This window comes from Spea bombifrons, chromosome 2 (assembly GCF_027358695.1).
Source record: "Spea bombifrons isolate aSpeBom1 chromosome 2, aSpeBom1.2.pri, whole genome shotgun sequence".
In the NCBI taxonomy this organism is placed as follows: Eukaryota; Metazoa; Chordata; class Amphibia; order Anura; family Pelobatidae; genus Spea; species Spea bombifrons.
In genome coordinates this window covers 124,109,625-124,121,774 of record NC_071088.1, presented here as the reverse complement: position 1 = coordinate 124,121,774, position 12,150 = coordinate 124,109,625, and the positions used below count along the sequence as shown (strand labels likewise).

Genomic DNA, 12,150 nt, shown 5'->3' with positions numbered 1-12,150 from the left:
CGAAAAACTCATCACCCAAGAACAACTTCATCAGCAGGGACTGGGAAACCTGTTTTAGTCTTCCAGAGATTTGAGACTGGGACTGAGGTTCACCTTCTAGCAGGACAATGACCCAAAGCATACATATCTATAGCAGTCTCCTGCTATTCTTCTGATAATAGGACAGCAGGGTTGAAAATTACATTTACTGATAGTATCAGCTTTGACTGTCCTGTCCACTAATAATTAGATTGTAACATCTCACTATTGATTTTCTACCCATTTTACTATATACTGAGTAAAAATCCAGAAGTCTGCGGGAAAATTGCTTTTGCATGTCAGACAATAAAAAGTAGTGGTGCTATATTAAACATTGAATTTCTGTCAGTTTATATTAACCTTAAAATTACCAGACCATCCAAATGAGATTTTATGCCAGTGTAATGCATTTAATTAGAAACCACACGAAGCTTATTGTTTTGTTCTATTCACTGAACTGTGGAATAAAGCTTTTACTCCATGCACTCCATATTAAGTTTTTGCTGGTCTGGGGCTCTGTCCAGATAATTAAAGACGGAAAGGCTTGGGCTCTGTCTTTCTCTGCCTGTCTACCTTTCTATCTTTTCTTGTTTCTTTGAGATTCTGCTTTAGGACAGAGCTGTCAACTGTAAATTCAGGGGTAGCTTAGCTTAATGTCCCGGTAATACAGTGACCCAAAAGACATTTGTTTCACGATAAATGTTGTTGCCCAAGCAGGACTTCACCTGATCCGAAACAACAAAATTAAAATAAAACGATATAACTCGGCACTCTGTGAATTGACGCGTGTATCCAAAACATATGATTGTCAATGGTGTAAACCATTAGCAATTAAAGTGACATAGACACTTCTACATATACATCTGAATTCATTATATGTGACAATTGTAATTATTTGTTTCACAATAGGCTCAATGTGCCTTATCCATTCTTAACTTACATTCACCGAAGTAGGGGCGTCAAACACCAGGCCTTGAGGGCCACGACCTGACTAGGATTTTGTTAAAAAAATTAATAATAATAAAAAATAAATCAGGACCTGACAATCACGCCTTCGCTTCTCTCACCAGGACATGCCATGGAGTCTGACTGTAATCAGCAAAAAAGAAAACACAAGAAGTAGGAAGGTCCCTGTCAATGCAACAATTATAATTGATTCATTTATAATATATCAGCATTTTATCAAATGGCAATACAGCAGGGAGGCTCGCTACAAAAATGGGATGATTATAGTGCTTAATAGGGTAGATGGGACGGTACGTGATTAAGCTCTAAGTGTAGCATGAAATTCTGCATACGTTGTATTTCCATCCCCTTTGAGGTGAGCCTCCCTGCTGTAAGCCATTTGATAAAATGCTGATGTACGTTAAATGAAGCGTTGGGAGTTTGGATTTTTTTATTCAACGCCGCCACATAGACCTTCCTACTTCCTTTGTTTTGTTTGTTTGTTTTTTTTTTTTTTTAACGATATCCCAGCTTGAGCACAGACAGTTCAGTAACATAGTTGTAACTGATCTAAACTGCTTATGTCTCTGTGTAAAAATACATTGGAGCACAGACAGTATCCAGCTGTGGTGTAAATACCATGTAAGTGATAGTTATTGTAGACGTCCTGGAGAATAGCAAGTAAACCTCACAAATCACAACACAAATGTCCCCCTCCTGGCCTTCCTCAGTTTTCTCTTAAGATATTATAACTAGTGACAGATAACCTCTGAAAGGGCACTGTGGACAGATGAATGCCTTCACTTATTACCGGGGTTGGCCGCTTGTAATGCGCAGTGACATCAGAGAGCTCAGATGTTCAGCTCTTTTGTGAATACACGCCACAAACCCTTTATGTGTTTAACTGAAGAATACTCAAACAGAAAAACTTATTCTATTGTTCAGTACTATATAGTACTACAATATACTAAATGACACATTATAAAATAATGTGCTAGCAGAACAAGAGCTACAGCAAATGGCATCTTTAGTGGGCTGCTTACATTTCTAGCATTCACTTCAATGTTCTATCCATCTTCTCTGCTCCATCTATAGTTTCAAATCTTCCCATTAATATATATTTTCAAAGATGTCTTTAAACTTAAAGTGAGTATGTTTGGAATGGTCTTCTCTCTAAAAAGAACATGGGAGCATGGCTTAAGCTTGCAAATTTGTGTCTTTACAAACACCAAGACTGCTGAAACAATGCACTTGGAACAGACAAGACCAAAGTGGAGATGTTTGGCCTTATGTACAGCTTCACGTTTAGCGAAAACCAAGCACAGCATATCAGCACAAACATATCACACGATGGCGAGTGGAAGTGATGATTTGGACTCTTTTTGCAGCTACAGGACCTTGCATTCATTGAGTCAACCATGAACTCCTCTGTATACCAAAGTATTCTAGAATCAAATGTGAGGCCAACTGTATGAGAGCTAAAGCTTGGTTCTAATTGTGTCATGCAACAAGAAAATAATCCCAAGCACCCCAGCAAATCTACAACATAATGGCTTAAAAAGAAAAAAGCAATGGCTCAGTCAAAGTCCAGACCTCAACTAAATTGAAATGCTATGGCAGTTCCATAAGAGAGATGTGCAGAAATAAATGCCCGCAAACCTCAATAAACTGAAGCAACGTTGTAAAAGAGAGTGGGCCAAAATTCTTCCATTTGAGAGGCTGATAGTCATACAGAAAACGATCACTTCAATTTATTGCAGCTAAAGGTATTTCTACAAACTATTGAATCATAAGGTGTACTTAGTTTTTCACACATGGCTTCTACATTTTGTCTTTATTTTTGTTGAATTAATCATGGCACAGTGTAATAGGTCATGTATGCTGTTCATCTGAGGTTGTATTCTTGGACCTGCTGAGGAACGCAGATTATTATGTCCTGGTATGTAAAACCATAGAATTCAAAGAGGCTGTAGCTAGCACCAAATCTTGTCCTTGTGATAAAATCTACACTATCTGGTCTGTAAGCAAAGCAGTCTTTTCACTAAATACATGCAAATTGGCAAATAAAAACTCACAAATTAACTAAAGCCAACTCATATTAACACCCCATCAAAAAAATACAATAGCATGCAGGTAAACACAGGCTTCTAACAATTTTATTTTTGTTTTTTGCATGTCCCCTTTCCATCACCAAAATATTGAAGAGTGAGGGCTTCAGGTATGATAACTGAAGGGGCTCTTAATGAGAATGAAGTTACAGTACTTCAACAACAAAATACCTGTTTAAGAAAAATAATTAAAAAAAAAACAGATTTTGTAGAGGTCTGTTTTTTTATATTCCAGATGGTTGATTTTCTCTCAAACTTTGTCTTCCAGGTTATACCCATATGACAATGTTTTTATCTTGTGTAGATTATCTAAACCTAGCTAATAACATGCATCTTGCCCACAGATACACTAGCCGGGCAGGTTAAACAAAACATTGTTTAAAAAAGCAAGTTGTTCTGTCTATAACTGTCATCTGGAATTATGTTGAAAATCCCTTAATCCCAGTGATCCCATCCATAAGCCTTTAGCTGTGCTTTCTAGTGGTTATTTTATTGTATGATGAATTGACTGTGTCAGATTTTAGCAATGTGCTATAAATCATTACTCATTTAAAGCCAATGACAGACCTTTATGACATGACTGTTTAATGGTTGTTTAATGCTTTTTGTAACAGTTTCATTGAGATCAGAAGCAGACAGGATCTGTCACATTGAAGTATTCCTAATGTGGTTGCATTTAGAGAGTTAGCAGATTCCTTGGCAGCACGAGGGATCAGCGCTTGTGATATTTTACTTTACCATAATATATGGCGTGACAATAGGATCAGAAAGCTATTTCAGGTTGAGTCAAATACACACTATGTGTCCAGTTCACAATGGATTCTCTACTTATATCATCCTCAAAGGGCAAGAGTTTATACAAAATATAGTCCTTACAACAAGTAGATGTACTAAAATCAGTTTTTATTAAAAAATAAAATTAAGGATAAACTGATTTAACAGAGTGTCAAGTCTTGAGAAAGGACCGGAGGTGGTCCGAAACGTTGACCGTGCTGACTGAAATAAACTAGCGTTTAATGCACTTTACTACAAAGACCTATGAGTGCCCATTTTTCTTTGGTTACGTATATCTGGCTATTTTTGGAGCACCTGGGCAAATAAAAGCCTGTGTATATTTACAATATTTCGGAGTTTGCAGTCGCCCCCTTTGGTTTGTGTGTGTGTGTGTATATATATATATATATATATATATATATAACAAAACCCTTTTCTTAGCATTGATACATTTCCTTGCATACTCTTAAGAATTGTCCTTAATTTAAAAAAAATATGCCCAGCAACTTTTAACATGGATATGTTGGTTAAAGTATTCGTATAGTGCACATTTATACTTATTTGTGTAAAAGAGATTAGGGAAAACTGATAAATGTACTTTTAGTTAGCAAGAGTTTTAAAATCAAGTGATGTTGATGTGATGAATGCTTTTGTCGTCCTTTCACTAGCAAATCATTTTGTTTTATTTCTTAAATAGATTGCTTTGTACATATGGCAGAAGGCTGATGGACAGGCACTTACTCCAGTGCCAGCGTTTTGTACGTATAATCCAGACTCGACCAAAGCTACTAACTGTGCCACAACTTTTAATGGATCTCTGCCTCTCTGTGTGAGTACCCACAAAAGTTAAATGCACACTTATGTCTTGTATTCAATGAAAGTATATATTTTGGAATCATTAATGTATTTTTCATATACAAAGATAGAAAAGTATTAGCCACCTTGTTCCATAGTTCATCTAAATTGATGTTTCTGACGTACACAAGACCTTTCTTGGCAAGTCTTCAGCGCTGCTTGTGGATTAATTGCATTTTACTGTAGTATAAATCTTTATATGAATAGTGAGATAACAATAACTGCATATGTCACATAGGTTAGTAATCATCTTACTAGATATTTAAATCACAAAAATGTTTCTCTGCTGCTCTGATCCATTTCATTGTAGTTGGTTAACTAAATTTAGCTCACTGTCTCATTCCTTAGACGTAAATATATTATCATATTTTTTTTAATGAAAGTGCTCTTATCACAATAGTAACTAATGTGATCCATGTAGCAGAAACCTTTTATTAGCTGCTATAGTGATAAGACCATGTTTCACTCTTGTACCACACAATTATTCATTGTAAACATCTCAATGTGTTACTTTCTTTTTTTTTTTTTTTTTTAAAAAAGCTGTTTTAATTGATATCTCTAACTTTCAATTTGCAATTTTTGACAAATTAAGAATAGCTTAGTTGTTGTTAATGTCTGGTGATGGCTCTGGGAGGCCCTTCTCACCATGAAAAGTCCTTTTGGACAGCTGACCGAAAGTCCTTTTTTTACACATTTTTCAAACCATGTGCTAATGTGTTTTGTGTTATCTAAATAATTGAGCTGGTCAAAATTCCAAGTTAAAAAACTGAAATGCACATGTTCCAACTGTGGCCTTCTAGCCCCCAAACAACCTGGCATACATGGGTGGTATCGCTGTACTCAGGAGATGTTGCTGAATGCATATTAGGGTGTTGTTTGGCAGTGACATATACCATGAGTTGTAAATTCATACTTGAAATACAATGGATGTGGATGGAAAAACCCACCAAAAATAGCTTCCAAAAACTGACAAAGTACTATTAGTGCATGGAAAGTTCTAAAATACCACGCTTTCAAAACCCTGGGGTGCCTCGTTTTGAAAAATATATGGTTTGATGGGGGTAAATTAAATTGGTTTAAAAAATGTCCCAAATAAGACATGGGCACAGGATGTCAAAATTCCACGTTGAAAAACTAAAATGTGCATGTCCCAAATCTGGCCTTTTAGCCCCCCAACACCTGCCATCCCTATGCATAGGTGGTTTCACTTTAATCAGGGGATTTTGATGAACTATAATTTAGGTATTTTCTTGCAGCATCACACAGCAGACTCAAAATGAATGTAAAAATGTTGAAAAATAAATTGTTTAATTTCTCTTCCTTTTTTATGTATTTCTAATACTGAAATGCCAGTTATATATGTATGTAGTATCCAAAGAAAGCTATAACTGTCCTATAACCTATAAATTGTATGTGTGTGTTAAATGACAGAGAAGAATATTACATTTAAACAACCACATTTTAAAAATGGAAAAATCAAACTAGTCATTGACCCAGCAAAATCCCGGGTCCTTAAAATGGTTAAATAAGATTGAATGTTAGCCTGTCCTGAACAAATGACTGCTCTGCTCAGGGCCCAACACATTTGTCGAGTACACATACATGGGAGAGAAACAGTATTGCTGATTGACAGAAGACAGCTGACGGCTTCCAGCCAAATTTGTGTTTCTTATTGAAACTAGTTATATCTTTGAGAAAAATGAAATGATTGTAACTGTTCCCACTAAACCTCCTGTCACATGTTAACAAGATCCAATGTTTGATACCAAGGTATAAGAGTAGTGCAAGAAGATACTAATTCCTGAATTTGACACTAATGCCCCCTGCTGCTGATTACTAATATGTATGTGCTTTAATCTGCTCCTTAATAAAGCAGCACATACATGAGTAAGGAATTTACGTATATTTAGTGACATGTTCAGGGACACAACTATTTAGATTTAAATATGACAAGGGTGGTCGCCACGAACATCCCAGCATATTATGTTACACCACTGGTTTGGTTTTTTCTAAAAAAAAAAAAAAAAAAAAAAATTAGATTATGTGGTAAATCGAAATTTGATTAAAACTGTTTGTTGTCATCTCATGTAATTTAAAAAAAAAAACCCATCCTTAATCAATATTACTTTTCATTTAATTTTAGGAATTTTTGTCTGTAAGCCCAACTCGGCACTCTCCTTATTGTTCTTACGTTTCTTTTCTAGAGGCTGATTAAAGATTTCATTTATTTGTTCTGCGAGTTAAGAAAGTCTGCATACTTGTATGTGCTCTTTAGGGCAAATTCAATTAGGGACGTTTCTTGTTTTGTAGCCACTGAAAATGCTGTCAGGATGAAATTGTTGAATTTTAATAATTTCTGTTTATGCAAATATTGCATCTAGAGCCATTTTTCCATCTGAGAAATAATGGAATCCAGATGCATTTATACAAATCAGTTGTTCAGATGTTAAGTGTGTATGAATCATTTCAAATATGCTGAAATGGGTTTCATTGTGTTCGCATGGGATTTTATCAGATCAGAATGTTTTATTCCTGTTTAGTTTTTCCTTTAATTGTATTAGATGTATTCTCATGAAATGTCATACAATAGTAAATAAAAAAAATGTAACAGTTTTTTTTGTTATTGCATCATTTTATTTTCTTTGAATGTCCAGGACAAACTATTTTCAGAATCAGGTTAGGAAAATCAGATAGATGGGCTTGTGTTATGTGAAGTGAAAGATCTAAGTAAATGTCAGAGAAGGATTTATCATTTCTGTAGCTGTGCACATTTCTGGGAATATCCCAGGGATGGACCACTGGAGCTCTCCCTCTCCCAGAGCTCTGGGAGTAGAGCTGAACTGAAGGAGATGGGGAAGCGCAATATAGGTGGGTCAAGGATGAGCAGTTGGCAGTATTGGAAGAAGTGTGTAAGCCCAAACATCTCTCCGGGATCAAATGACTGCTCTGGTAATCAGTAATGATATGCTTCTGATGTGAATCTAGAAAAGGCTTATGATCCTTAGTGATTAGCACGTCTGGAACCTGCCTTTGCATGCTTTGATTGTTCTCATTGAACTATTAAATTATTTGTTTTTTACAGCCTAAATATCCTTTTAAGTTGTGAGTTGTCCAATACTGTTACTAATAAGTATAAATAAATAGTCTGTTAGTGGGGAAACTGGAAAGTTTATCTATGCAGATCAGATCTTTAAGGTATCGCAGTTTGCTACTGGGTCTCTGGCGTGAGGAAGTGACTAGTATAATTTGTGCAGCTACAAAAGGTATCAAATATACAGTGTGTGTGTATATATTTATTTATTATATACCCTATTTGGTAGATTATAAGACGAGGTTTTTTCCCCCCCAGAGCAAATGCTCTAAAAAAAAATAACCTTTGTCTTATAATCAAGGTTGTCTTCTAATCAGATCTCAAATTGAGGTCTGACTTCAAGACTAAGATCCAGATGCCCCGCAGCGCTGCAGGGGACCTGGATCCTCCTCTCCGGCAGCCGGGGGAGGTCTGTGCGATGCGGACAGACAACCTCCGCTGCTGCCGGCACTTCCTCTGGGGCTTCTATGACGGAGCGCAGGCATCACATGCTCATTCATAGAAACCCCGGCAGCAGCAGCGGAGGTTGTCTGTGTACAGACCTCCACCGGCTGCCCCACTAGACACCAAGGAATCTGAAGCACGGGGAGAAGTCTAGGGATGCACTGCTAATTTGGGGGAGGGTAAGGGGGGTATAGAGGCTTTCTGGAGGCAGAGTGGCATAGAGGGGGTATAATGAATATCTGGGTGGCAGTGGCATATAGGGGGTATAAGGCATATCTGGGGGGCAGTGGCATATAGGCGGTATAAGGCATATCTGGGGGGCAGTGGCATATAGGGGGTATAAGGCATATCTGGGGGGCAGAGTGGCATATAGGGGGTATAAGGCATATCTGGGGGGCAGAGTGGCAAATAGGGGGTTAAAAGGCATATCTGGGAGGAAGAGTGACAGAGTGATGTATAGGGGGTATATGGCATTTCTGGGGGGCAGAGTGGCATATAAGGCATATCTGGGGGCAGATGTGCATAATTGGGGAGCAGGCTGGCAAATAAAAGGAAATAAAACATATTGTTTTTATTAAATATGAAAGAAAAAAAAATTATATGTGAATTACCGTATTTGCTCGATTATAAGACGAGTTTTTTTCCAGAGTGAATGCTCTGAAAAATACCCCTCATCTTATAATCAGGGTCGTCTTATAATCAGACCTCAAATAGGTCTGACTATGAGGCTAAGATCCAGATCTCCTGCAGCGATGCAGGGGACCTGGTGTCACGAACCGGGGAAGCAGGTCGGCTTGGGGTTGTTACAGACAGGCGCAGGAATAAACCACAGACAGAAGATCAGGATAAAGAGTTGTATTGCTTATGATACAATATATATATACAACGAAAGTCTCTAGGCAGGAAGCCCTCTGGTTGGGGCACGCACGGCAGGAAGCCCTCTGGTTGGGGCACGCACGGCAGGAAGCCCTCTGGTTGGGGCACGCACGGCAGGAAGCCCTCTGGTTGGGGCACGCACGGCAGGAAGCCCTCTGGTTGGGGCACGCACGGCAGGAAGCCCACTTGCAGGGCACACGGCAGGAAGCCCACTTGCAGGGCACACGGCAGGAAGCCCACTTGCAGGGTACTCGACTAGGGAGTCCAGTTAGTGGGGCGCTGGCCGCAACTCAGGAACACGGCAGGTAACAAATCAGGAACCAAAGCAGGAATGAAGTAGGAACCAAAGCAGGTGGTCCTCAAACGTCAATGTCAAGGCCCAGACTGCAGGGCTGGGCAGGCTTATAAAGGCTGTGATAATCGGGTAGCAAGTTGCATCTGGACATGATAATCAGGCAGAGTGGTTCTGAGTGGCAAGGGCGGCCACTAGTGGTTGAAAACGGGAATGAGCCACACAAAATATGAACAAGTCCAGCCAGCGAAGGGTGAAAACGTGACATACCCCCACCGCAAGGAGCAGCCTCCGGATGCTCACAGAACCATGGAACGGTGGTCTCACCGTCTGCGGTGAGACTTCTTCTTCTTCTTCTTCCTAGCACATAGTGCTTTCTCATACGCTTCCAGATCTTCACGACATATTACATTGCCGTTGGAAGTCACTACACGATCTGATGGCAGAGGTTCTGTTGTGCTGAGTTGGGCTGGATAGGCCTCAGCTACTGGATACACAGATGTGATAGTCCCGGTATGTGCTTGTCTTGTCCTACTTCTACTCCTGTGAGTGGTAGGAGTGGTGCTTCTGACTGCACAAACAGCCGGGGGGTTGATCTCCATGGATGTGTCCATGACCTCTGCATCAGATGACGCACTGTCCATATAGGACCACTCGGGGGTGTCAGACAAGGTCTGGAGGTCTTCTGACATTGTGATGGAGGGCGTAGGAGTCACAGGTGCCGAGGACTGGTTAACCCCTGCATCACCTGTCTGTGGATGTGACAGGGTATGCTCCTGCTTTGTGACGTTGCTGGCGTCATATGCAGGTTCCGGGGCATGGGGTTTCTCCAGGTGGGTTGCGGACGGTTTGACTGGTTTGTGCGGACAATACATTATCCTGTGGCCAGTCTCTCCGCAGTAAAAACATAAGTCGTCCTCTTGTCTTCTTTGTTTTTCTTTTTTAGTGAGCGGCTCTCGCTTACGGCTCTTTGTAGCAGCCTTCTTACTTATGGTCTGGGTCTTGGTCTTTGTGTCCACGCAATCAGCTTCCAACACAGTCCTTACTGACTTGCATAGGTGGAGTACACATTCTGCCAACAATTCCAGTACTGCAGGTATCCCCGCAAACTCCTTGTATTGGCCTTGACCTTCTGTCACGAACCGGGGAAGCAGGTCTGATAGGAGCCCAGGTGCAGGGGATACGAGGGGCTCTGTCTGTACCCCACGATGCATGATGGCTTGGGGTTGTTACAGACAGGCGCAGGAATAAACCACAGACAGAAGATCAGGATAAAGAGTTGTATTACTTATGATACAATATATATATATACAACGAAAGTCTCTAGGCAGGAAGCCCTCTGGTTGGGGCACGCACGGCAGGAAGCCCTCTGGTTGGGGCACGCACGGCAGGAAGCCCTCTGGTTGGGGCACGCACGGCAGGAAGCCCTCTGGTTGGGGCACGCACGGCAGGAAGCCCTCTGGTTGGGGCACGCACGGCAGGAAGCCCTCTGGTTGTGGCACGCACGGCAGGAAGCCCTCTGGTTGTGGCACGCACGGCAGGAAGCCCTCTGGTTGGGGCACGCACGGCAGGAAGCCCTCTGGTTGGGGCACGCACGGCAGGAAGCCCTCTGGTTGGGGCACGCACGGCAGGAAGCCCTCTGGTTGGGGCACGCACGGCAGCAAGCCCACTTGCAGGGCACACGGCAGGTTGCCCACTTGCAGGGTACTCGACTAGGGAGTCCAGTTAGTGGGGCGCTGGCCGCAACTCAGGAACACGGCAGGTAACAAATCAGGAACCAAAGCAGGAACGAATCAGGAACCAAAGCAGGAACGAATCAGGAACCAAAGCAGGAATGAAGTAGGAACCAAAGCAGGTGGTCCTCAAACGTCAATGTCAAGGCCCAGACTGCAGGGCTGGGCAGGCTTATAAAGGCTGTGATAATCAGGTAGCAAGGTGCACCTGGACATGATAATCAGCCAGAGTGGTTCTGAGTGGCAAGGGCGGCCACTAGTGGTTGAAAACGGGAATGAGCCACACAAAGTATGAACAAGTCCAGCCAGCGAAGGGTGAAAACGTGACACCTGGATCCTCCTGTGTATGCCCCCCCCAATTTACCGGTGCTTCTGAGTCCCCGGTGCTTAGTCTGGGCAGCGTGTAGAGCTCTACGCGATTCGCGTAGAGCTCTACACGCTGCCCGGACTAAGCACCGGGGACTCAGATGCAGGGGACCTGGATCCTCCTGTGTTATGCCCCCCCCCAACTTACCGGTGCTTCTGAGTCCCCGGTGATTAGTCCGGGCAGTGTGTAGAGCGCTACACGCTGCCCAGACTAAGCACCGGGGGACTCAGAAGCACCGGTAAGTTTGGAGGAGGGAGTGTTAAATGGGTAACATAAGGAATTTCTGGCGGCAGAGTGTTCTGTGAAATGCCTTTTAACCCCCATTAATGCCACTCTGCCGCCAGAAATGCCTTTTAACCCTCTATACGCCACTCTGCCTCCTCCCTAAATGCCACTCTGCCCCATAATATGCCTTTTAACCAGGGCCGGCCCAAGGCAAAATGCTGCCTGGGACGAATTTTCAAATGCTGCCCCCCCCTTATCTACCCTTCCTATCCCTCCTTCCCTATTATCTACCCTTACCCCCCCCCCCTTGTACTTACCTTTCAGCAGTCCTGCGGCGAGTCTCCCTGTTCGGTCTCGGTGCCGGCTTGTAATGCTGAGCGCCGGAAATGAGGTAATCTTCCGGCACTCAGCATTACAAGCCG

General features: G+C 41.8%; 1 protein-coding gene across 1 annotated transcript in view; it reads left to right on the top strand.

Moving 5' to 3' along the window:
* The window catches only part of B3GLCT (beta 3-glucosyltransferase), a 93,630-nt gene that overhangs the window by 55,207 nt on the left and 26,273 nt on the right, over positions 1 to 12,150 (top strand). Inside the window, exon 8 of the mRNA XM_053456062.1 lies at positions 4,543 to 4,674. Within this exon, the coding sequence (XP_053312037.1) occupies positions 4,543 to 4,674 (132 nt within the window). The remainder of the gene's footprint in view (positions 1 to 4,542; positions 4,675 to 12,150) is intronic.